Source organism: Triplophysa dalaica, chromosome 2 (genome assembly GCF_015846415.1).
Source record: "Triplophysa dalaica isolate WHDGS20190420 chromosome 2, ASM1584641v1, whole genome shotgun sequence".
Taxonomy (NCBI): domain Eukaryota; kingdom Metazoa; phylum Chordata; class Actinopteri; order Cypriniformes; family Nemacheilidae; genus Triplophysa; species Triplophysa dalaica.
In genome coordinates, this window is record NC_079543.1 from 28,162,553 (window position 1) to 28,187,038 (window position 24,486).

The 24,486-nt window shown below is 37.6% G+C and overlaps 1 protein-coding gene across 1 annotated transcript; it reads left to right on the forward strand.

Annotated features, from left to right (window-relative positions):
- The first annotated feature begins 2,396 nt into the window (after window positions 1-2,396).
- On the forward strand, window positions 2,397-23,945 carry ptgfrnb (prostaglandin F2 receptor inhibitor b). Its single transcript, XM_056734294.1, has 9 exons — window positions 2,397-2,697; window positions 4,060-4,425; window positions 6,803-7,210; window positions 8,754-9,119; window positions 14,509-14,922; window positions 15,977-16,384; window positions 17,437-17,544; window positions 21,033-21,338; window positions 22,289-23,945. Exons 1-9 carry the CDS (start codon window positions 2,655-2,657, stop codon window positions 22,450-22,452), a joined length of 2,583 nt encoding a protein of 860 aa, XP_056590272.1. The 5' UTR covers window positions 2,397-2,654; the 3' UTR covers window positions 22,453-23,945.
- The last annotated feature ends 541 nt before the right edge of the window (window positions 23,946-24,486 follow it).

Genomic DNA, 24,486 nt, shown 5'->3' on the forward strand with positions numbered 1-24,486 from the left:
ATTGTAAATTATAGACATAGAAACATTTACAAAAACTCACACTTGTAGAGAGTTCACACTACTGTGTGTCTTTACTAGTATTAGAGAACTAATGTTTGTGGAAGTATACTGTGAACATTAAGTATGCCAAAGATCACTGAATAAGTTAACTCCAGTTCAAAACGTAACATCCTTTAAAGAGTTTCTGACAGATGATATAATGATATTTATGAATAATACATAAATTTAACAAACAAATTAGTTTATTAACCACCGCCAGTGAATTAAATCCTGTCTGTACTCCAGTCTGTAGTAATGTGTTGAATGTGATCTTATCTAGTTTGACAGATGGTTTATGCTAAAGCGTCTGGTCATACACACCGTTTCCAGCTAATCATAAGATATTTTTTCCACTGCGCTGATGTATTCAGATTATTCTCGATTTGGGTCATTCATGTGTCATGATGGAAAATAACATATGCTTTCATCTCATTTGCATACGAACCCTTTAGGCAGACACATGGCACAAATGCGTTAACCTGTGTTTTTGGGGGAATAAATGAAATAACGTAAAAATTACACTTTTGTCTGTGTAACATTATGCACATGTAAAGTTTGTCTAAAATGTAAATGAATCTCACACTTCTGTACTTCTATTATTAGTTAGATGTAGATCGGTCATCTATACACTTCCTGTTGTTGGCTGTCCACACAGGAAGTGGCAAAAATGGCGGTCATGCATTTTCGAGACACATCAAACTCATCTCTCTGAGAATGAAGCTGGTTAAAAAAAAACGATCAAGAGAAGACGCAAAGAAGACACAAGTCAACTTTATGCATGCTTGGTGTAGGTTCTATTCTTAAGTGCGTGTTATTTAAGAAGAAAATCAGGTAACATTGTGGCTGAGGTATTGGGGTAACCACGGAAACTATATAAGCAAAATGGCTCTATTTAGGGCAGTACTTTACACCTGTCTGACATACATCACTGAGACAAAAACCGCACGCCAGGGCCGCACGCTGAATTTGAGAAAAGAGTGAAACACTATCGTCTGTTTTATGATCATTTTTTGTTAACTATCCCTTCAACTTATTGAGCACAAAACAGACACATCGCCGTCTTAACATTTCAAGACTCTTGTTCTGTGGTTATGTGACGCTAACTCCCGCCCTCCTTTCCTTTGATTCGATAGTAACTTTGCTTTCTCTCAGATGATTGGCCAGCTACATCACCTTCGTTGATTAGATCTTTTCATAAACTCCGCCCTTCTTGTGTTTGATTATTGTACCTCAATCATTTTGAGATAAGCGCCGCTCAGACACCGAGGCGGACCAGGCGAAAACTAGTTTAAATACATCATTTTTAATGCACTAAACGGCCAATTTTGTATTCTTTTTAGTTAGTCCTCCGAACCAGTTCACAAAAGCAGCCTCTTCTATAGAAGAGCGTGACCTTATTTGCGTAGAAATGATTGACACGCACCAAACGCCTCAATTACAGAGTTTCAAAATAAAAGTTGCAGTATTTATTTTTAAAGTGCAGGCTCAGTCTTTTCTCTCAAACAAATATTAAAGAAACTGACCAAATCCTCGTATCATATAATCAAGTATCGTCTGTAAGTAAATGTTGTAAAGTGAGGTTAAAGTGAGTCTATAAAGTGCACAACTTTGCATATCCATGAACCAGTATAACAACAATATGTTTGTGAATGTAAAAAAATCAAGGAAAATCTCCAAAATTAAGATATGAAATATTTTGATAATCTTTAGTACTAAATTGCAAGTCACATTTGTTCCATTAGGGTTCCTCTGTGTTTATTGAAAATTAATAAATTAATTTCACTTTTAAAGTGTCAATGATAGTTTTGATTTGACGCAGTTTTATTTCTTAACACCAGATGGCACAAGATACGTCCACACTCCACTGAACAGAGAATGTTTGCTTAGCTAAATACATTTGTGTGATACCACACAAATAGTACATTAACCAGATTAACGCAACAGATCCTGTCCATTAAACAATATAGCTATAGATTATATTAAAAAAACTCTTATGAATGAATGTATGCTATTGTTTGTATCTGAACTTAACATTTCATTACATCTCTTATTTGCATTTGGGCTCATGGATATTATTTCATTCAAGTTAAGCATTGGCTTCTTTAAAGATGTTATCTGAACCAATAAATCCTAAGAATTAAGACACTAAATAAAGGAATCTTCTTCTGGTTTAAGCATCTGATGTTGCGTGATGGTATTTGCATTAGAACACATATTGTTTTTTTACAGCACGGGACTCTTATCAGTTAAAATAAGTAGCTAAAAGTAAAAAAGCTAGTTAAATAGAAAAAACTTAAAAGGCAGACACGTGATCACAGCCCCAAAAGAATAGACCGATGTAGTCTATTGTACAGCTGTTCACGCCACTCCTCCGGTCACGGAGGGAATCCCGCTTCACTTCCGTTTTTCATTTATTAAACCTGCACGAGCGCGAATCACGGCTGAGTGAAAGCGACAGCTGGCGTCCGTCATCTCGAACCGAACGCGTGACGTCACCGCCGAACGCGAAAGTGTCTCCGGAGATCGCCGGCGTGTCGGAGAACCTGCAGCAGCCCAGTGGGTGACGGTGTCTGTCGGCTCGGTCCCGAAACACACAGCAGCGGATCCACGCGGACATGGGAAAGACTCGCGCGCTCATTCTCCTGTGGGCAGCTCTCGGTGAGTTTCATACAAACGTGTCGATTCATCGAATAATATCATCAACTGCAGCGTGAGAATGAACCGTGACGTTAAATGACATCCCGTAGAAACACTAAACATGCGTTTACTAGAGTAAACTGTGGTAACACTGTCGTTTGTTTCACCACACGAGTGAAGGTTAAATTGTACCAAAACCCTGTTTCGTGTTTTTAAGAAATGATTAAAAAAACGTGTTAAATGATTTTGTTCTTCTCCTGTAAAACGTGTTTTTCTCTCAGATAACTTGCACGTCTTGTGACCTTTAGACCGCGTTCTGTCCTGTAATGTGACTGAGGATGTTACTAAAATGTCATTTAACAGATAAATCGCCTGTTTTACATAAATCACATCTGCTTTTGAGATGTAAAATGAGATGTCTGTTAAATCCAATCACGTCTTTGTTAAATCACTTTACGTTGAGTTGTGAATTTGCGTTTGAAAACATGTAACGTTATACAGAAACACAGAATACAGAGATGTTTAAAACACACACGTCATTTGTTAAAAGTATTTGGTTTTGTTTTATTGTCTGTGTTTGTTTGGGTTTCATTCATTAGTGTTGTTTTCAATGTCCGAAATACTTTCTCTGCTTTATTGACCTCCTGTTATCCTTGAATGGTTTAAAGGGATAGTTCACCCTAAAATAAAAAGATCTGTTATCATTTACTCTCACTCAATTTCATACCTGTATAAATTACTTTGTGTGGATGAACACAGAGAAAGATATTTGTAAGAATGTGTTCAACAGAACAAAAAATAAAAAAACTACTATGGTAGTCAAAGATGTTACAGAACTGAAAATTGCAGACATTCTTCCAAATATCTTTCTTGGTGTTCATCGGAACGATCTATACAGGTATGAAATTACACGAGGGCGAGTAAACGATGACAGAATATTCATTATTGGATGAACTATTCCTTTAATCTACAGATCTGAGCAAAAAATGAATAATAAATACAGAGCACATTTCTTGTCGGTAGATGTCTGCGTTGTGTTGGAAGATATGTTTTTTTAGCATATCATTATCACTTTCAATGGTTCACGTTGTTTGTTTATTAATTCCAGTGAGAGTTAAAGAGTTGTTATCGCGGTGGTTCACTTGTGTTCGTGTGGTTTGAAAGGAATGCTGAACACATAATGTCATTGTGAAGTGCTGAAACTGAATCAGATCAGCCTACAGTCAGAAATCAGGACACATATTCACATCGAGTCATAACGTTACATCATCACTTCATCTAGAAGCACCACTCTCTATAATAAAATAATCGTTTTTGTGTTTTTCTCTCACCTCTTAGGGGTGTAAACAGTGACTTGAACGTGCTGTGTTGTGTTTTGTGAAGGTTTATGTCGCTGCAGGCTGGTGACGGTTCCTCGGGGTCCGTTGCTTCGTGTGGAGGGTCAGCCGCTGTCTCTTCGCTGTGATGTGGAGGACTACCAGGGTCCCAGAGAGCAAGAATTTGAATGGAAGGTGATCCGAGGAACAGAATCCATGAATGTAGTTTCAACATTTGACGACAAGTTCTCAGACCGCTCGATTAAAGAGCGTGTAAGCAGCGGAGACATCAGCATGTCACGATTGGGCGACAACGTAGTGGAGCTGAGAATCAAAGAGGCCAGAATCGCAGACAGCGCCACTTACAGATGCAGTACAACTAGCACAGATTCAGTTTACAGCGGGAACTACGACGCAGATGTTCAACTGAAGGGTAAGTGTCTGTGTTTGTTTCGGGTCAAGTCAAGAATCACTAGATAAACATAAATGATATTGATCTCTCACGGCTCAGAAGATGTGATTTGAGTTCTCAGTTGTGTTTCATTTTAGTCTCAACTTGCTCTCAGATGTTTCTCATAAAATAAGTTAAGAGAGAATCAAGTGAGAGTGTAATTGTGTCATAGACTGACGTCACATAATCTGGATTTGGGTAAATGTGATGATAAATGTTTGAGTTGATATTGAGATCTTGAATAACATTGCCATTTGATTGGAGACTGGATGAATCTGAGCTCAGTTTGTCCCACTGTTGACATCTCTTCTCAAACTCTTATGACAGACACATTTGTCAGATGTCTGACTCTTTTTCTCAGGAGAAATATCTGAGACGCAGATGAAACTTGATCAAAAGTTTCCATTTTCTCTCATTGAGTCTCATTGATGTTTAAGTGTAATCGCATGGTGTTCATTCTTGTTGGTGGTTGAGAACAGCAGTGCTGTTATGTGATTGGACAGAAAGTTTCTAACAGAAGGAAGTCAGTGACCTAATTCATATAGAGAGCTGAATATCCGTTTATTGATCCTGTCTGTACACTTGTAAATCCTTCTTTAATCCTGAAGTGTTAAAACATTCATTAGATCAATCATTCAATGTTTAAAGTGATACTTCATCCAAAAATGAACATTCTGTCATCATTTACTCACCTTTGAGTTGTTTTAAATCTGTATAAATGTCTTTGTTCTGAAAGATATTTGGAAGAATGCTTATGACCGGACGGATTTTGCCCCCCATTGACTGCCATAGTAGGAAAAAAATCAATGGGAGGGGGCAAGATCTTTATGGTTATAAGCATTCTTCCAAATATCTTTCTCTGTGTTCATCAGAGTAAATGATAAAATAATTTTCATTTTTCTGTAAACTATCCCTTTAATGTTCATGGGGTTTTTATTTTGAGAATTTTATAATAAATGAACGTTCAGTTGTGTACAAGGTTATTTCATAAAATTATAAAATTAAAACTTTGGAAACATTCTGTTCATTGGAATCAAATTAAATATTGATCTAAAAATTATTAGAAAACCTTTACTTAAGGAAAAATGTAAATAAATAAATTGAAATAAGTTGAAAGCACTAAAAATATAGTAAAACTAAAATAAAAATTAATTTATATTAACCAACCATAAATTATATGACGAAAGCAATTACCAAAAATTGAAGGAACATAAAACCTAAAATAAAAAAGTAAATGAAGTGTGTATGTCAGATGTTTCTCTTGTAGAGTCGTACAGACGTGTCTCAAACTCATCTTAGAGTTTACAAGAAACAATGCCATCAAAAGTCTAAATATTTCTCAGTTCCCCCCCCCAAGACACTTTCTCAGATCAAAAACCCTTGAGTTACTGAAGCCTTTTCAATTGTTTGTGTGATAACATCGGCAGTGTATGTCAGAGAACCATCTGGGTTATATGGACACGATCACAAACACAATGACATTTACAGTATAAGACAAACAGTTAAAGCACAACACAATAGAAACTGAGAGATGATTTTCAGAAGCCACTGAAGCCGACTCATTCTTTCATTTGACATCTCTAATATAGCTCTTGTTCAGGGTAATGATGTTGATGGTTTGTTTTGATTCTGGTGTTTGTCAAGATCTTCTATAAGAGCTTTGTGTTTTTACACGATCACATATCTGATCAAACAGATCGTGTTAGACTGGATGATCTGGTTCTGTCACGCAGGTAATTTGAGTTCATGAGAGCACAATACGCACTTAAAAAAATCTCTTATTTTATTTAAAAGTTGGGCACTTTAGAACGTACTCGGGTATTTCTCGCAGTAATTCATTGACAGTGAGGTGCGCTAAAGTAAACACAACTTTACCCGACATGCCCTGTTTTATTCTTCTTTATCTCATTGTTATTCACATCACATGTTCCATTATCATTTGACAAACACAGAAAACACAATACTTATTGTCTTCAGTTTATGGATATCATATTATTATTTTAAAACATTTTGTTTATTTCTTCCATATTGTGTTGTGTTACCTCTTTGTGTCCTCTTGTTATTGACTGCAGGAAACTTCTGACATAAATCTTGGTGTGTGTACAGGTTTAGCTATAACCTGTGTGTGTGTGCGCGCGTGTGTTTTACCATGTGCGCGGGTGTGTGCGTGTGTTCAGGTGTGTGTGCGTTTGTTCAGGTGTGTGTCTGTGCGTGCCTGTGTGCAGGTGTGTGTGATAATGTGTTCGTGTGATAATGTGTTCGTGTGTGCGCATGCTTGTGTGTGTTCATGTGTGATCATGCATTAGATGTTTGTGTTTATCTCTTATCTTTATCTTGTTATTTTTCATCTCTGTTGCAGTTGTTCCTAACAGTCTGGTTGTGGTTCCTGATGCCCTGAACCGTGTTATTCCTGAGGGTGGATCCTTCAGACTCGTCTGCAATGTTTCTTATGACTTCATGGAGGGAATTCATCTTTCCTTCACCTGGTCTGTGATAAAGGGACCGTCTCTGTCTCAGGATCTGCTCACCGTCGGTCCTGATGTAGGTGTGACGGTTGGAAACGGTGTCACGCAGCGTTACACAGATGGTGCGATGAGGTTAGAACTGGGAAACGGAGCGTCGCACAGTGTCGTGCTCTCCGGAGCGATGCCGGACGATCAGGGGATGTACAAGTGTACGGCCAGACTGTGGACTCGAGAGCAGGGGACCTGGAAGAGAATTCAGGAGAAGACTGTGGAGATGGGAGATGTGACTGTTAATCCTGCAGGTCAGTGTGCGAGAAACTTCACACAACTTCAATGCGGAGCTGTTTTCTGTAATGATGAATACGATTATTAAAAAAAACAATAAAGAGACCCTGCCCTTTAATGTAACCGCCACGAGGAAACATGAAAACAGATCCAAATAAGATGTCATGTGATTCAGCCAGCACATGAAGAAGTCAAGACTATGTTGACGTAACATGGCAGAATTCAAAAAAACATTTGTAGTGAAGTTTGCATGTCACGATTATGAAATTTGGCTGACGATTAATTGTCTGTTTAATAATTGCGATTATGGCGATTGGTTGTCTGTTTAAAGGCTTCAACAATGATTTTGTGTCGTAACACTGCAGAATTCATAAAAAACATTTGTAAGAAAAAATTGCACTTCACGATTATGAAATTTGGCTGCCGATTAATTGTCTGTTTAATAATTGCGATTATGGCGATTAATTGTCTATTTAATAATTGCGATTATGGCGATTGATTGTCTGTTTAAAGGCTTCAACAATGATGTTGTGTCGTAACACTGCAGAATTCACAAAAAAACATTTGTACGAAAGGTTGCATGTCACGATTATGAAATTTGGCTGATGATTAATTGTCTATTTAATAATTCCGATTATGGCGATTAATTGTCTTGTTAAAAGGCTTCGACAATTATAACGAAATTATAACAATTAATTTATGTGATAAATAAATATAGATACGTTAAGAAATGTGAAAATTCCTTAAATAACTAGTAACATTCCCTATAGAGTGACCTTAACCGAAAAAAAATGCGAAATGAGGATGATGTCGTCTTGCTGTGTAAGATGCAGCAAATTTGGAATCACTTTGATAAAATCATAAACACAAAAAATACAATCTGTTACAATTCAATTTACGAAGAAATTTGAACGTTCATTTGAACGTAACAGATCAAGGCCGGCGGATGTACAATGGTGCAGATCACCCTTGTTTTCTTAGGATTTACAAATATTGCGATTATCTAAAATAATTGCGATGAGACGACTTTTTTATAATTGTGAAAGCCCTCATAACAACACAACGAACACATCCCTCATTGGCTACAAAACAGAAGAAAGCTTTGACCTAAACCTCAGAATAAAGAGACAACATTTTAAATGTTTTGGTTCTTAATAACACTTTTTTTTTGTTAGGGTTAAGTAAAGTGACTGCAGGCTCTAGATCAAGCTGCGTTTGCAGAAATAATCGTTTGTGAATACGTTCAAGTGTTTATGATACGTTTCATGTGTATGCTTGTGTGAGACCGTTTGAGTTTGCTCAAGTTAAACTTCATATACTTTATATCATCAATCATGTTCGTCCACAGCGGTGTTGGGTGTATCTAGTTACTTAGTAATTAGTTACTGTAATTCAATTACTTTTCCCTTTAAAAAGTAAAGTAAGGGATTACTCTTATTTGTTCTGTAATTTAATTAGTTAATTCTGATGTAGTTCAACTAAAAACTGTGTGTAATGTGTGTGCAATAGTGGAATTGGTGGTTTCTGATGTGTCTTATATTCCTTTACATGTGTCCACAGCAAACTCTCTGAGCGTGGAGGTTCGGAAAGACAGCACGTTATCATCCGGAGAGTCTCTGATACTCAACTGTTCTGTTACTGTCGATGGTTTGACGTCAGTTGATCTGGAGGTGACGTGGCTTCTGAATGACACGCGTGTGTTGGCCCGCTCGGGTCGTGACGGCGTGTTGTCCGGTGCTTCTGATGCTGTAGAGGTCAGGCGGTTGGGGAAATGGGATTTCCAGTTTAAGGTTCCTCGGGTGGACACGACAGATGCTGGATTTTATTCCTGTAAAGCGATCGTGTGGATCCATCACAGCAGTGGACGCTGGTATGAGGCAGCTGAGAAGATTTCTGCTCCGGTGCGAGTTCGCGTCAACAACCACAGTAAGTAGTTTCGTTAATAAACTCACTGCTGAATGAAGCATCAATATTTGTTTTGTCTGATGTTTGTTGTGGTGGCAGTTGCCTGGAAGGTCTTAACATTACACACAAAATATGTGTGACATTTGTGGAAATGCCATCTGAAGTTCTTTAGTTAAATGTTAAAGCGTTCTTACACAGAACTTCTACAGGCATCCTTAAAGAGTAAATATATTGTGTCCTTCTTTGGTTTATGGAGTCTCGAACAACAAGTTTATGTAACTACATGGTGTAAAAACACTTTCATTTTCTAATAATAGACAGTTATTATTACCTTACTATTATTACCTTACTTCGACTGACTCTCAAATGATTCATTTAGCGTTTCATCTGTCTAATCCCCTCCTTTCTATCATCTTACTGTGATCTGATTGGTCAGAAGGTCTAGTCTGCTGTGATTGGTCTACCGCGTGGCCTTGTCGCAAATTAAACGTAGGCGGGCATAACACAGAGTGACGCAAATCTGACCCGGAACTGAAATTCGAAGACAGAAGACTCATTCGCATGATTCAGAGTCGAGTTTATTTGTTCACTTTTTGCGTTACAATTTATATTCACACAATGCAACATAACACATGGCATGAAATGTCATTTTAAGGACATTGTAATTGTCACTCTTTAAAATATTCATGTCGATGATTTGATGTTTAAATGACATTAACAGTACGTTGTTTTGTTTGTTTGTGAATTACACAACAGTTTCCTGTTTGTCAGCTCAGCTGCCCATAGGGTGTGTTAGAAACGTTTTCTCATTGAATCATGTTTGTCAGCCCAGTGTGAAAAAGATCTGTTCTAGTTATTAATACCCAACACTGCTAGTAAAAGATTTACATTTAGTGGTTTAGCGGACGCTTTTATCCAAAGGGACTTACAGAGAGTTCAGGGAGCAACTAAGTGATAGCTCACCCACAATAATAATTCTGTCATCTTTTATTCACTATCATGTGGTTGTCTTTCTTCAGTGGAAGACGAAAGAAGATATTTTGAGAAATGTCACAGTGGTTTTATGTCCATACAATGAAAGTCAATGGTGTTAAGTGTTGTTTGATTATCAGCATTCTTCCAAATATCTTCTTTTGTGTTCTAAAGAAAGAAAGAAACTCATACAGGTTTGACATGACTGAGGATTTGGGATGCTCAGAGTACGAGTACCGATATTTTTTCCGTTCCTCCCTGATACCAGTACCGATGCTTACACCTGTATTTTTTATTTTGTTGAGCTGACAATTTTCCAAGCACAACACACTGAAACTAATAAATCTGCCTCAAAACATTATGAAATAATAATTTTATGTGCTTGTCACAAACTTTCAAAGCACAAATTTCTGTCAGGTATGTGTCATGTAAGGTCTTGGAAAACTGCCTGAAGACTGATCTTGAGTCACCGGAGGGAACTTTTTGAGCACATCATCCCACAGATTTCACACCAGTGTTCTTTTCATAACCTGATCTAATACAAGCAAAACAACTGAACTCAGTGTTGTTGAACAGTCATTCGTTCAAGGAAGTACACGTGTGTGTTAGCACCGATCTGGTGAGAGGGATTTTGAAGTGTTACTAAATTACTAAAATTTCTTTGTTCATCGGAACAATGAGTAAACATTTATACAGGTATGAAACTAGAGGAGTGTGAGTAAAGTATGAAAGAACTTTTATTGAACTTTTATTGATGAACTATCAGTTTAAAGAAATGACATTGAGTTGAGAATGTGGAGGAATAAATTTGAACAAAAGAGCTTTCATGTGTAAGATTAAAGTAAAGTGATGTTTTCATTGCTTAAACAAAAAGGCAAAACATTGCTACAAATATTCTTACACTTAAATTGCATTGAAGTGTTTGAGTGAATGAGATTAAACTGACAACTAGATTGAAGATGATGTCTTAAAGCCGGGACACGATCCAAGAGCAGAGCTCAAAGAGAAGAGCCTGAGAAGAAGAAAAGAAAGACAAGAGAATATCCTTCATTTCCTGTCTATTGTTTCCTTGGTCATGTGACTAAACCTGACATGATTCAATCAAACTGACCAGGAGAGGAGACCACCATTAACCAACCCCCCACTGTACTAATGCCACAAAACAAACATCTCGACCCCTGTGATCTTCAGCATGACAAATGGTGTCTTTTGGGAAGAAAGTGGGGGTTGAGACACATTGGGATTGAGATAAATTCCTACATTACAACATTCTCTCATCATTCTTTCATTCTCATGTCATCATCAAACTGTTTTGTTACTGACATTCTTCCAAATATCTTTCTTTGTTTTTAACAGAACAAAGAAAAGGATAGATCGGTTCATAGGACGTGCACATGCCTGATCCCCAATTAACTTCTGATTTGTGTTTGGCTAACAATATAACTATTTATATTTAATTTATGTTAATATTGATTAGTATTATTATTTAACTGTATATAAATTGTATTAAATAAGCAATTTGTTGAAGGTTCATTTTATTAAATAAACAATTAATTGAATGGGTCCTGTAGTTCTGGCTCATTTAAATAAGCCGAATTTACATCTAGTGGTTGAGTTTGGTATTGCAGTTTAAATTCAAACAATTGGAGAGAAGTTTAGCAAAGTAAGGTGCGATTCACATTGAGCGTCTAAAACCAAGCAGAAAACGCGATTTTGGTCAAATATCATGGAAGACAAAAGCGTTACAAACATCTCCACAAATCTACACTTTTTGTAAGGAAGTATTTCTGTTGTGTTCTCTATTCAACCACAACCTCATATATTTTCATTCATTTGTGCATGTGTTTGTTTTATTTGGAGTCAGTTTTGGTTGCGTTTAGTGTTGGGGTTTGTTTGATCTGCTTCCTTTAGTTTCGTCTTTGTTTAGGTCAAAGTCTGAGGTTTTGGTTTCCGTTGGTTTTGTTGTTTGTTTTTCTCCACCGAAGGGGAAAACCTGTAAATTATGGGGTGTCGTTCAGCAGATTAGTTTTGTTTTTAATTTCATGCTGATCTCCAGTGACGCACCTTTGACATATCTGAATCCATTCTCTCTCTCTCTCTCTCTAAGTGAATAAAACAGGACAGAATGTTTACATTTACATATTTAACCTCTGGAGATATTAAAGAGTTTTTTTTGGACAGGTGTACAGGACAGAAATAAAGCCGGCAGGATAAGAGAGAGAGCAAGAGAGTGTTTTCTGTCTGACGTTGTAGACCGAATGTCTTGAGTGAAGAGGCTCTTGTTGTTAAAGTTGATTGACAGTCACTCTCTCTCCCCTCTCTCGCCCCTCTGTTCCGTTCTCAGGATACTCGGCTCTTGTCCATAGCAACGGGCAGAAGAGAAACATGCAGACGTGTGTGTGTGTGTAAAGAAACTCATTCTCTCATCATTTATCTTTCTTCATCTCTGGACCTAAAGCCTCATTCACACGAGCTGTATTAACAGATGATAACGTTACGTTTGTTTTAGTTTGCAAACAGAGGTTTTACATTATAGAGTAAACGCAGGGGAACATGCATTTTCACAACCATATAAGAATCAGAATAAGCTTTATTCACTTATTTGTTTGGCTTACTGTTAAACGCACTGTACACGCATAACACGAGAAATAGAAATTAATATAAAATACAATAAATATGAGGATAAAAATATAAATAATATACTAATGTGGGCAGTTTAGTTATGTGCAAGTGTGCCTAGTAAGTACTGCATACTACAGTTGTGTAAAGTACATTTTATAACCACAAAATATAATAATATTTAAATAAAGATTTCTACTTTTTTATAGTTGTTTATAGTAGGGGTAAGGCTCGTTATGTCTATTAATATTGAGCGTAGAGGTGGGAGGAGCTAAATGAATGACAGGAAGTGATGCGGATCGGAGGGAGAGTGTGCAGATGGTCTCTGTGATTCAGTCACTGTGACGTCCAAAAGCTCAACACAACCCCACCAGCCCATATGTGCCTCCATCACTGTGTGTGTGTGTGTCTTCATTATATTAGTCATAAGCAGGTTTGTTGGTTTGTCAGAATTTTCATTTGATTTGTGCGGGAAGGATGCCCCAGATATCTTAAATGTGGGCCAAAAATCCCCCCCAGAAATGAACTTTAGTGTTTAATCTGTTGTATTGTGTTTATATAGTTTAGTTTAGTAGAAGTACTTTACACAATTACTGCCGTATTCTCATGGAAACACACTGAGTTGTAGTGTAATAAACTGTGGTGTATAATTGTGTGTGTATGTCGTGGTGATGTTCAGTGAGGCATGAAGGTGTCTGTGTGTATAGTAGAGATGTAGGGGGTGTTTGCGTAAAGTAAATCCCTGCCGGGCACACAGCCCAGAAACACTTGACACTGTTGAGTTAGAAACAGGGTCACTCTCCGTACGCCTTTAATGAGCGCTTGTGTGTGTCTGACTGTAAGAACACATTTCTCTCTCACACGCACACACAGAATCCTTCAGTATTCCTTCATTTGCTCGACACACATTATGTTACACTGTTCTCTTCTACAGAGATGATGGATATCCTCCATCCACCCGTAACACCCTAACAACCGTCTGCCAATGTGTGACAATGTGCTCAGAACAACATGGCAACAACTGACAATCACTGTGTCAACACTTAAGCCGGGTTTTTACTTCTTCGTCCGACCGACGCCGTAGCCAATACGCCGGTTTTTGATTATAATTGTGCGTTGTTGTCCGTGGCGACAGGCAATGGCCACTAGGCGTCAGTGTCCACATGCGTTTTGCTTGTGTAACAAAGACAAGAGCCGAAGAAGCGGTTCGCTATGTATGACGTTGATTTAAATAACTAAATGCTGCATTAGCATACCGTCATATTGGTCCGTTAACACTCAAAAACGGTCAAGTAAACGGTCGCTTTTGCTTTAGTTTGTTGCATAGTGAAAAACATGTAATTTATTTATATAATTTGTTCTGAATGCGTAAACCTGATGCAATCGCAGAGTTAATTAATCACAATCACAGCGTTTGCAGTCCGCGTCACATTGACGCTATAAGATTTTTGGAGAGGTGCTCGTCAGGCTACAGCGTAGGTCCTACACAGAAGTAGAAGTCTGACTTTACCCATAACACCTTATACAGCCTAACAATCACAACCTGATAGTGTCAATATTATAAAAATAAAAAATTAAGACACAATTATACAGAAAAAAGTAAATGTGTGTGTTGTCTATAATGTACAAAAAATAAGAAATGGCTGACAAAATACAATTTAAAAGTATGAATTTACATAAATGTTACAATTACTCCTGTAGAATTTATACTTATTTTCTGTGTGTATTCCTATTATTTAATATGTTCCTCATTACTTTAATCCTTAAACCGAAGTTTATTCTGTCAGTTTTAGTTACATATTTCTTCTTTCTCTTGCAGATCCAGATTTCACAGTCGTTCTGAGCTCAACTTTAACTGCAAAGTTTTCAGGAGACCCGACAGATCTGGAGTGTAAAGTTTTAAACGTGTCTAATCTTCACAGCGGGCGTCTGGGGGTGTCCTGGTTATTTAAAGACGGAGATGACCCTTTAACCGGGGGCACCGTGGCGTCACTGGACGAGAACGGAACCCTCGTGCCGGGGAAGTCATACGCGAGTCGTGTGGAGGCGGGACTTATCACAGTCACTCGTGTTGAACCGTACACGTTTAAGCTCCGCCTCCTGCACACAACGAATGAGGATGTGGGCGAGTACTCCTGCGGCGTCACCGCCTGGGTTCAGTCTATGCATGAGAAATGGAAAAAGATGAATGAGATCCGGAGTCCTGCGCTCAAAGTCAGCTTTACTAACAAGAGTAAGTGCACAGATATTCACTTGATAATAAATAAAAAAAATTACATACTCCTAATCTCATATATTAATGATATTAGATGAGACTTACATTCAAACTCGGTCCACTCGAGTGTCTGTCAAACACAAAATATTACGAGCGTATGAATGTGTGGAGACATGAGCTGAAGACAATAGAGACACTGATGGAGAAATCTTTCTGATGAATTCTCGTCTTTAAACTCCTCTATTTCATTAGATGATGCTGGTGTGCACGCGTGTGGTCACATTGATGTGTTTCTCCACAGGCAGACACATCACATCTCTGCACCAATCACAATTCTAATGACTTTCAGAAGCATGTGGCATAATTTCACCATTTTCCTCTTGAGATACGAGACTTGTAACATCATCTCATGAGAAACATATCCTTCATATCACTGCATGAAATCAACACACGCTTCCATACTATATAATAGATGAAAATGAGTGCGAGTCAAAAGTAGTATGTCCGAATCCAAACCTCAGTATGCACAAAACCGAATGCGAGAAATACCCGGATTGTCTACTGCTTCAACCGTGATTTGTGAGTGGCCATTAGACGGACACTTCTCCATCCCATGATGCAAATTCAAATTTATAAATGTTATCGAATAAAAATAGAGGAAAACTTTAAAGTGGGTGTTCTCATGCTTAACATGGTCAACTTGTCAAAAAACGATCTGGCCGTAAAACGTAGGATTTCGGTTTGTCCTGATGCTACTCTTTTATATCTCATGAGACCTAAAGGAGTCATTAAGTCTCAGATGTCTGAAGAGAAATCTAAATCAAGAGCATAGAGCTGTAAAGTCACATTGATAATTAGTGAAAACGTAAAACATAAAAGTCAAGTGGTGTAGAATTGAAGGAGAAATGTTTGAGCTGATGATTGTAGACTCGTATTTGAGAACTCGTCTGAAGCTTTGTGATATTGCTGAGCACCTTAGAGAAAGAAAGGCAGGTTTCATTCGTTCCACACTTGCCGTCTAGGCAGCTCATCACCTGAGATGAGATCTCATCATGTGTGATTGTTTTCACAGGTCCGGTTCTCGGTGTGGTAGCCCAGCGCCTTCGAGAAGCTACAGCGAGCGGCTCCACATTTGAGATGAGCTGCCGTGCCAACACGCAGAACCTCCCGCCGGGAACCGCCCTCTCCGTCGTCGTCCTATCAGAGGCATCGGTCAGCTCGTCCAGTCGTAAACTGGCCTCTCTGGGGCCTGAGATGGTCCTGAAGCTGGAGGACTGGACTGAGTCTGCTCGAAGAGACGGTCTGATGCTGATCAAGACTAGCAAGACCGAGTTTCAGTTCCGCATGTCAGGGGTTCAGGTGACGGATCGAGGATTTTACTCGTGCGAAATGAAAGCTTGGTCTAAACCGTCTGGAGACGACTGGATAGAGATGGCCAGAGGAGTGTCCAATAAAGTTCAGATCACTTTTGAGCACAGAGGTAAAGAAATGTTTTATCCGTTCTTAGAGCAAAACTCTACAAGCACTCTTTAAAACAAAAAATATCGTAAGTCATTTATTCTCCCTCGTGTGTTTGTAAATCTGCATGCAAGTCTGAAGATATTATGAAAAATTTATGTTTTATGGTCATACAAAGGAAGTCAATGGGGTTTATCAACATTCTTCAAAATATCTTCTGTTGTGTTCTAAAGAAAAAAAATTTGTAACATAAATTAGGACCATTTCATTTTTTGTTTTTCCCAAGTTGCTAGTTCTGCTTTTTCAATGTTTTGCTATACAATAGTAAATACAATTGTCCATAAAAAAATTGTAGTATACTTTATTACCCCAAAATCTCACTATATTGAAGTAAAACTATAGTATAATGACTAAAGTATTGTCTAACAATTACAATAATTACAATAATAAAAATTAAAGTATATTATAGTGTTTACTTCAGTTAATACATTTACTACAAGTACATTTTTTTGGGGGATCAAATTAAGCAGACTTTTATTTTGGCGGGTCGTCGCAAAGACACTTTAGGTTCAGTGTGTTTGACGTTAGCTTCAGTCAAACTGTGAAACATGTGTAAAATAAAAATTCATGTGTCCTCGTATAGTAAGATCCAGACAAATCCGCGACTGTCACGCTTTGTAATATGTTTAAGTGTGTAACTCATTCACTCGTACACACTCAGAACAAGCAGATGACATATTTAAATAATTCCATGTTTTCATTAATCGTGCAGATCATAAGGCTCTAGATCAATGGACAAAATCCAGCCGGAAAACAAGTTTTTATCGCAAAAACCAAATATAAACAAAAACAAAGTGGTGCGCCGTTAGTTAACGTCACACATGAACAACCACAACGACAAACGCACTTCACACAAACGAGCGGCTCTGTGTAATGCTCATTAAAAACTATATTGCATGCGTGCTACACCATTAAATTTGTTCTTGACACAGGCCGATTTTTTCGTAGCACATATATGTACAGCCCTGAATGTTCCTTTAAAAGTATTTAAGTGTTTTAGTGGTCTTTCATCAGGTCCCTCATTCGATGTGTCCATCAGTTCAGACACACTGAGTGTTTTCCCCTGGGAAACTGTCAAGATGGAGTGTGACGTGAGGTTGACGGGCACATCGCCAACTACAGGCCAGTACTCACACACACACTCACACACACAAACTCACAAAAGGATCTCTTAAAACACTTATTGTGAAGTACTCTGCTGATTAAAATGAAAGTTTGTATTATAGAGCTGTCAATCATCCCAAACATGACCAAATGTCTCATCACATATTCTTAAAACCTAAAGCACTTTAGAGAGGCAAAGTGAATACTGATATTAAATGTCTATCATCTGAGCAGTAATATTTTCTGTAACCGAAATGAATTTAGTCTCAATCACCCTGAAGTGTTTTACCCCAGTTCACACCACGACACACAGTGTGAATCCTGCAATAATAACACAACAGATGTGCTCAGATGTGTGTGTGTGTGTTTATTTATTTCCCTCTGATGGTGAGTTTAATCTTTGCTCATTATGTTTGGGTGTAGAGCTTTTCGTGTGTGTGTGTTTGTTTGCTCTTGTGTGTTCTGGAGGTTATTCTGCATGGTATATGTTTCAGTGTGTATGGATGTGATGGATGAAGTGAAAAACTGGCTGTTAGTCAAGTTCAGACGTGCATGTTCGCACCTTTTCTCTGCAGTTCAGTGGTGGAAATGAATATTTCATCTCGTCAAACGACTTTGTGAAACTTTCAGAAGGGATGTGGTGAGAAACTGGGTCACATTGTTAAATGTTTTTCATCATGCACTAAGGTTTCACTTTGAGCGATGAAGATTTCCTGAGCAGTTTGTGTTTAATGCACACATTGGGCATCATTCATGAAACATTCATAAATATATGCGTAAATACCGAGTAATTTACGAGTATAACCGATCTTCACGAATTTCCTCCGAATTCAGAAATACTTCGTAAACGTCAAATTTGATAACTATTTGTGTGTGTTAATGAATTCCAATCATTCGTAAACCGCGCGCATGCATGCTCATTCATAATTCGCATAGTCCCTCCTATGAATTACAGCTACGCAAATTACTTATCTAGGATTGCTGGAATCCGCTGGACTTCATTCTCTGGTTCGGCTACATTATATTGCATAAATGCATAAGAGACTTTTGCTTACCAATAAATATAATAAATAAACAGTGTCCACCAAAGCGTTTTTAGCCAGCTAAAATAATACCTGGTGCTCTTATGAAAATGACAAGCCGGTGGCGACCAGCTCGGTGGCTTTGGAGGCACTGCGAGTTATTCCAGAGATGCGTTGGTTGATGTGATTTGGAAAATCCGCAACAGTTAGGCACGATTCATATTTTGCGTCTAAAACTGCGCGGAAGACGCACGCCACTTTATCTCTTCATATGATCCGAAAAGTTTAACTATTTCCATCTCGATACGGCACCCTATTTGCGTGCGCTGAAATGTGAATCCTGCCGCGCGGAAAAAATGCAAATTGTGAATCGAGCCTTAGCCTATTTTTAAGAAAATAACTAGATATGAAAATGCACTAACCATTAATATTGGCTTCATTGTTGTGTATGATGGTTTGTCAATGTAGTGTTTGTCCCGCCTCTTTTCCACTGTGATAGGACGGCTGTGTAAAAATGGACATTGACATTGCGTTTTACGCAAAGTTAAAAACTAATTTTAGTCTTCACATTCACATCTATATACAGAAGTGTCATCTGTTTTCCAAGATTTTTTTTATTCATAGCACAATAGTATCCTGATGAGATGTGTGGTTTATAATTATTATCATCATGATAACTGTAATTACAAATGAAACAGAAAAATCCAACATGTGATGCGATCTGTCAAAACAGATAAACATTTCCAAATGAAATGTCAAAGCTCAGATCGGAAATCTGCTGTCCCCTTTTATTTACAGGTATACTTCACCCAAAAATGTAAATTCTGTCATTGTTTTCTCGCCTTCGACTTGTTCCAAATCTGTATAAATGTGATGAACACGGAGAAAGATATTTGAAAGAATGCTTATAACCAGACTGATTTTGCCCCCCATTGACTCCCATAGTAAGAAAACATATTTTATCTTATTTTTGTTCTGTTGAACACAACAGAAGATATTTTGAAGAATGAAGGACAGCAAACAGTTCTGGGGCACTTTTGACGACCTTTGTATTTTGTCCTACTATGGGAGTCAATGGGGGTCAGAATCGATCTGGTTAGACACATTCTTCCAAATATCTTTCTATGTGTTCATCAGAACAAAGACATTTATAAAGATTTTGAACAACTCAAATGTGAGTAAATGATGACAGAATTAATATTTTTGGGTGAAGTATCCCTTTCAGGGCTCATTTCTTTTTGATAAGTTGATGCTTGAAATGACGGAGTTACAGAACTCATGAGCTCGTGAGATATAAATGAGCAATCTCTGAGCAGTTGTCTCGTAGTGTTGTTGTGTTGTGCGTGGGTTTGACAGCAGTGGGTTGGTTCACAGCCAGTTTAATTGCTGGTTTGAGATCAGTGCATGTTTATAGCCTCTTACACATCTGTGTGTCTCTGATGGCCAGTAGTGTTATTTTTATATCACATCTCTAATAGAAGTGTGTGTGTGTGTGTGTGTGTTAGAAAGACAAAGAAACGGAGCTGAATCATTTGGAGTTCCAAGAGATTGAGATGAAAGTACTGTGGTGACAGTACTTTCATCTCAAAGGAAATGTGTTTTTTTTATATTTATTTTCTCAAATATAAAGCTATCTCCCTGTTGTTGGGTGTAGTAATGATGAGTCACGTCTGCTGTCTTCATTAAGGGGATCATTTCTCTATCATACTTTAAGTGCACGTTATATCCTATATAATATGATATTGGAACTGTATTACTAACAGTTTAGCCTACTAGTAAATATTGATATATGCATATATATATTGTTTATACACATATATAAATTATATTTATAATACATATAAATATTATATATATATATATATATATATATATATATATATATTAATATATTTATATTTATGCAAATATACGCACACATATATATGTATGTATGTATATGTATGCATGCATGTATTTGTGTGTATATATATATATATATATATGTATGTATGTATATATATATATATATATATATATATAAAGATGGTGTGTTTATTTTTCAGAATGCAGTGATGGATGTGTGTTTTAAGTTAACATCAGTGTTGTATTTGTAAAGTTATTATAATTAATATTTAAAATTACCTTTTTTTTAGATTCTTAATTTGTATGTTAACTTTTGTTAAACGTTTTGGTGTATGCTTTTGTCATTTTATTAATAATTTGTTTATTTTTGATGATGCTATATAAGATTAATTAAGGTTTATTTTATTGTTATTTTAGATTTTTGCTCATTCGTTTTATAATTTTAGTGCTTTCAATTTATTTCTGTTAGTTAATTTCATTCATTGTTAGTTTAATCATTTAGTTAATTTTCCAATAATTTGTAAGTCGATATTTAATGAAGTTGAACGAAACAGCACCATTTTAAAAATGTTAATTTGAGTAAACTTGAATAACCTTAGTTCAAAGTTGTGAATGATGTTGTGATTTGTCTCACATCAGATGACGTAGCGTATGAGCTGAAATGGTTTCTGAGTCGTCTGAAGGGTTCCAGTCGCGTGTCTCTGTTAGCCGGTGTGGACCGATGGGGCGTCGTGCACAAAACCCCTCGTAATGACAGCAGTGACTGTAGTCTGGAGCGACTTGGACCCAGAAAGTTCACCCTGAACATTCACAGCGCTCAGGACAGTGACGGCGGGGAATATCACTGTACCGTAACGCCCTGGATACAATCCACCGGCACCAGCGTCTGGAGTCAACTTCATGAAGTCACCTCAAAGAAAATCTTTCTCAATGTCAAGTTTGCATGTGAGTACACACCTGTAACGAGAAACACAAACCACATCTGACGCAACTTTCTTTCTCATTCCCAGGAAACTGTGTGAATGCATGTTGATGCTTGTAAGTGTCATATTAAGATCATTCTGGCACCATTTTCTCATCCTCGTGTGTTTCAAAACTGATTTTCTTTCTTCATAGAATACATCTTGAGGAATTTTTTACGTAATGCTGTTATATATTGTCCAAGAAGGTCAAAAAACATCCTCAAATTATAAACCACTATTATAAATTAAACCAAATATAAAGAGTGATTGTACTTGATCATTAATTTTTGTTTAGGATACAGCAATATTAACAGGCAACAGATTTTTTTAAATAAATGTACATTAACTTGAGAAGCAAAATGATATTTAGTCGCCAAATTTTTGGCTGAAACAAGGTACAAAAATATCTGACAGTGTGGTAAGATAAAAGTAATTCAATAAACTATTTGTTATATTATATAAAAACTGCATATATAAACTAAATATTTTTCTTACACCACATGCAATTTTTTATAGCATAAACTCGATAATAAATGATTTTAGAAAACAAAGCTCGTTTTGCTTCTCACGGGTCATGGAATTTCTGGAATATCATGGAATTTTAGAAGATCTACTCCAGGCGTTGAAAATCATGTAATTTTATATCGTTTATATATATTTTTTTGAAATCATGGAATATCAGAATTTTTTTGTCACTTTAAATTTTAGTTTTCATTTATCAAAATTTAAATTTTCTGTACTTCATTGTTTTATCTTGTGTTTTACACATTTTTGCGTATTGTTACAGTCATCTTCAGCGCCATTTGATTCCCATCCAGCTTGTCACCTGTAGCTCTAACTAGGGCAAAATGTACATTTCAAGAGCTTCATTAAAAAACCCACCTCTTAAAAGTGATATCCTATTTTTCTTATCATGTTTGTGTTGTTTTTCAGTGTGGGATTCAATGAAGTTGCCGTTACTCTACGGAATGTGTGCTTCAGTGACTGTTGGAGTGTTTTCTCTTGTTCTGGGTTTGGTTTGTGTTCACTGTTGCCTCAGAAGCACATCGTCGACTCCTCGCTCTCGCGCCAAACTCCTTGAGCTGGAGATGGATTGACAAACACTGAATCCCAACTGCTGGACACCACCAGGTCGGTTTGACTGACACACGCGTGAAGCTTGTTGGAATCTGCCGTGAAGAGATCACAGAGCAAAACTACTGCCAGGACCAACATAGTTTATCTACAGGACAATATTTTCTTGGATTTAAAACTTTTAGAAGCGGTTTTATAGTCTGAAGAAGAGATTCTGCAGCTGAAGGATTATAATACACCACATCAAGAGCTCAGCTGTATCCAGATCAGGGTTTTCATCACAGTATGGTGCTACTTCACTTTTATAAGACACGTGAATGTTGTTTTTATCTGTGATTTTGTGATGTACTGTATGCAGTAACCTTCTCCTGCCCGTCCGGAGCTCGCTGGAAACCGATTGGCCGAAATGAACTGATTTATTGATAGGACACTGGATTTTAGAGGGACACGTCACCCAAAAACAACACATGAGAAATACTCATGACAGACTATCTATGTAGTTAACTAACTAACAACTTCCTTCATTTAGCCTAGCAACCACCAAGAATGCCGCCTGACAACCGTGCCGATCCTATATGAGTAACACAAAGAGGAGTGTTTCTCATCCAGGAGCGCAACAAACTTACAAGGAGAATAGCACAAGCATCAACTTTATCATGATTTGATGATGAATAATGAGGACTTGTGAATTAACAGAAGTATGATGGTGTGGTGCGCTGTGATCGCTCGGGTTGAAGGGTTTTTGCTCATTGAGTGTTTGAGACATGAGGTCAGAGGTCAGGTGAAACTGTGCCTTTGGGCTGAGTCTCTGTGTCTCATCACAAATGAAGTGAAGCTGAATTCAGGTCAGAACAATCTCTCTCTCTCTTTCTCTCTGGACCGCTGCTGATGCCCTGAGGGAAGCGTTCGTACTTTCTGTGATTTCTGTTTCTGAGGGTCTTTGTGTTCACTGCTAACAGCGCCGGGACACAAAAGACCCCTCTCCGTATACTCTCTGAATCTCCCACAACCCCCTCACAGAAGATGCTGCTCGGCAAGGTTCACTGATGATCTTTTATCGATAAACGTCACGTTGGATTTGATCCGGAGAGAGCGGCATGAGCAGATGTTTCGGTGTTACGCCGAAGGGCCGGTCACGCTGGATTCCACGCATACTGAAATAATTTGGCATCAGCAAAATGAATGAGAGCAACAGGAAGTGATGTCACACTCCAGCAATTATATTTTGAATAATACAGTCTTCCGTCTCTCATCTGTTTAAATACTGATTACTGGTCTTGATTGGTGGTTGTCATGACGACAGTAACTCATCTCTAAAGCAGCATTTCACTCTCGCGGATGTCGAGACCGCAACTTCAACACTTGTCTTTCGCTGCAGTGTGCTTTGGGAGATGAGAATCGAGTTGCGGCATGTTCACTCGGAGATGATCTGCTCTGTCATGTGCGTTTTTTTTTTTTAGAAGATTAATATTGTTCTTTTATAGCTTTTTTTTAATAAAATACTTTCTTGAGATAAGTGTCGGTCTCGCATGACATTTCTGTATGATTGTATGTGATGTTTATATCTCTCCGTGTCCTACATACAAGATGACAGTAAATGGGAAATCTTTGATGTCGTCATGTATAATTGCTGCTGATTGGCTGTCTGGGATAGGAAAAGTGTTTCTCACATGTGACAGGTGATTTGTACACATTACAGCATCTTTTATTTGTCAGCTTTCTTTTTTAGCTGAAGTCTGACCATCTTCTCCATTTCACTTTAATGTCTCAGTTTGTCACTCACTATAAACCAAAGGACTGAATGATAACTCCACTCTAAAGTTGAAATGTATTTTTCCATTAGATCTGTTGAGTCTCCAGGGGTTTGAGCGTCTGAATATTATGGTATGTTTGTGTTCGTCAGTGTAAATGTTAAAGGGCTTTTAATTTCTTCGGCTTCTCATCGACGCCTCACACGTGTCATAGCAACAATGTAAACCAGCTGCTGTGAGAAATAAACGTGCGGAAGCGTAGAGAGGATGAGAAATGCTCAACGCACACATTTAAACTTCCCTTTT

What these genes read in the sequence shown, in the direction of transcription:
- ptgfrnb (XM_056734294.1), top strand. Translation starts at nt 2,655, where the DNA reads ATGGGAAAGACTCGCGCGCTCATTCTCCTGTGGGCAGCTCTCG. An exon ending in AGTCAGCTTTACTAACAAGA is followed by an intron (nt 14,923 to 15,976) that starts GTAAGTGCACAG and finishes TTGTTTTCACAG; the next exon opens with GTCCGGTTCTCGGTGTGGTA. An exon ending in GGGCACATCGCCAACTACAG is followed by an intron (nt 17,545 to 21,032) that starts GCCAGTACTCAC and finishes GTCTCACATCAG; the next exon opens with ATGACGTAGCGTATGAGCTG.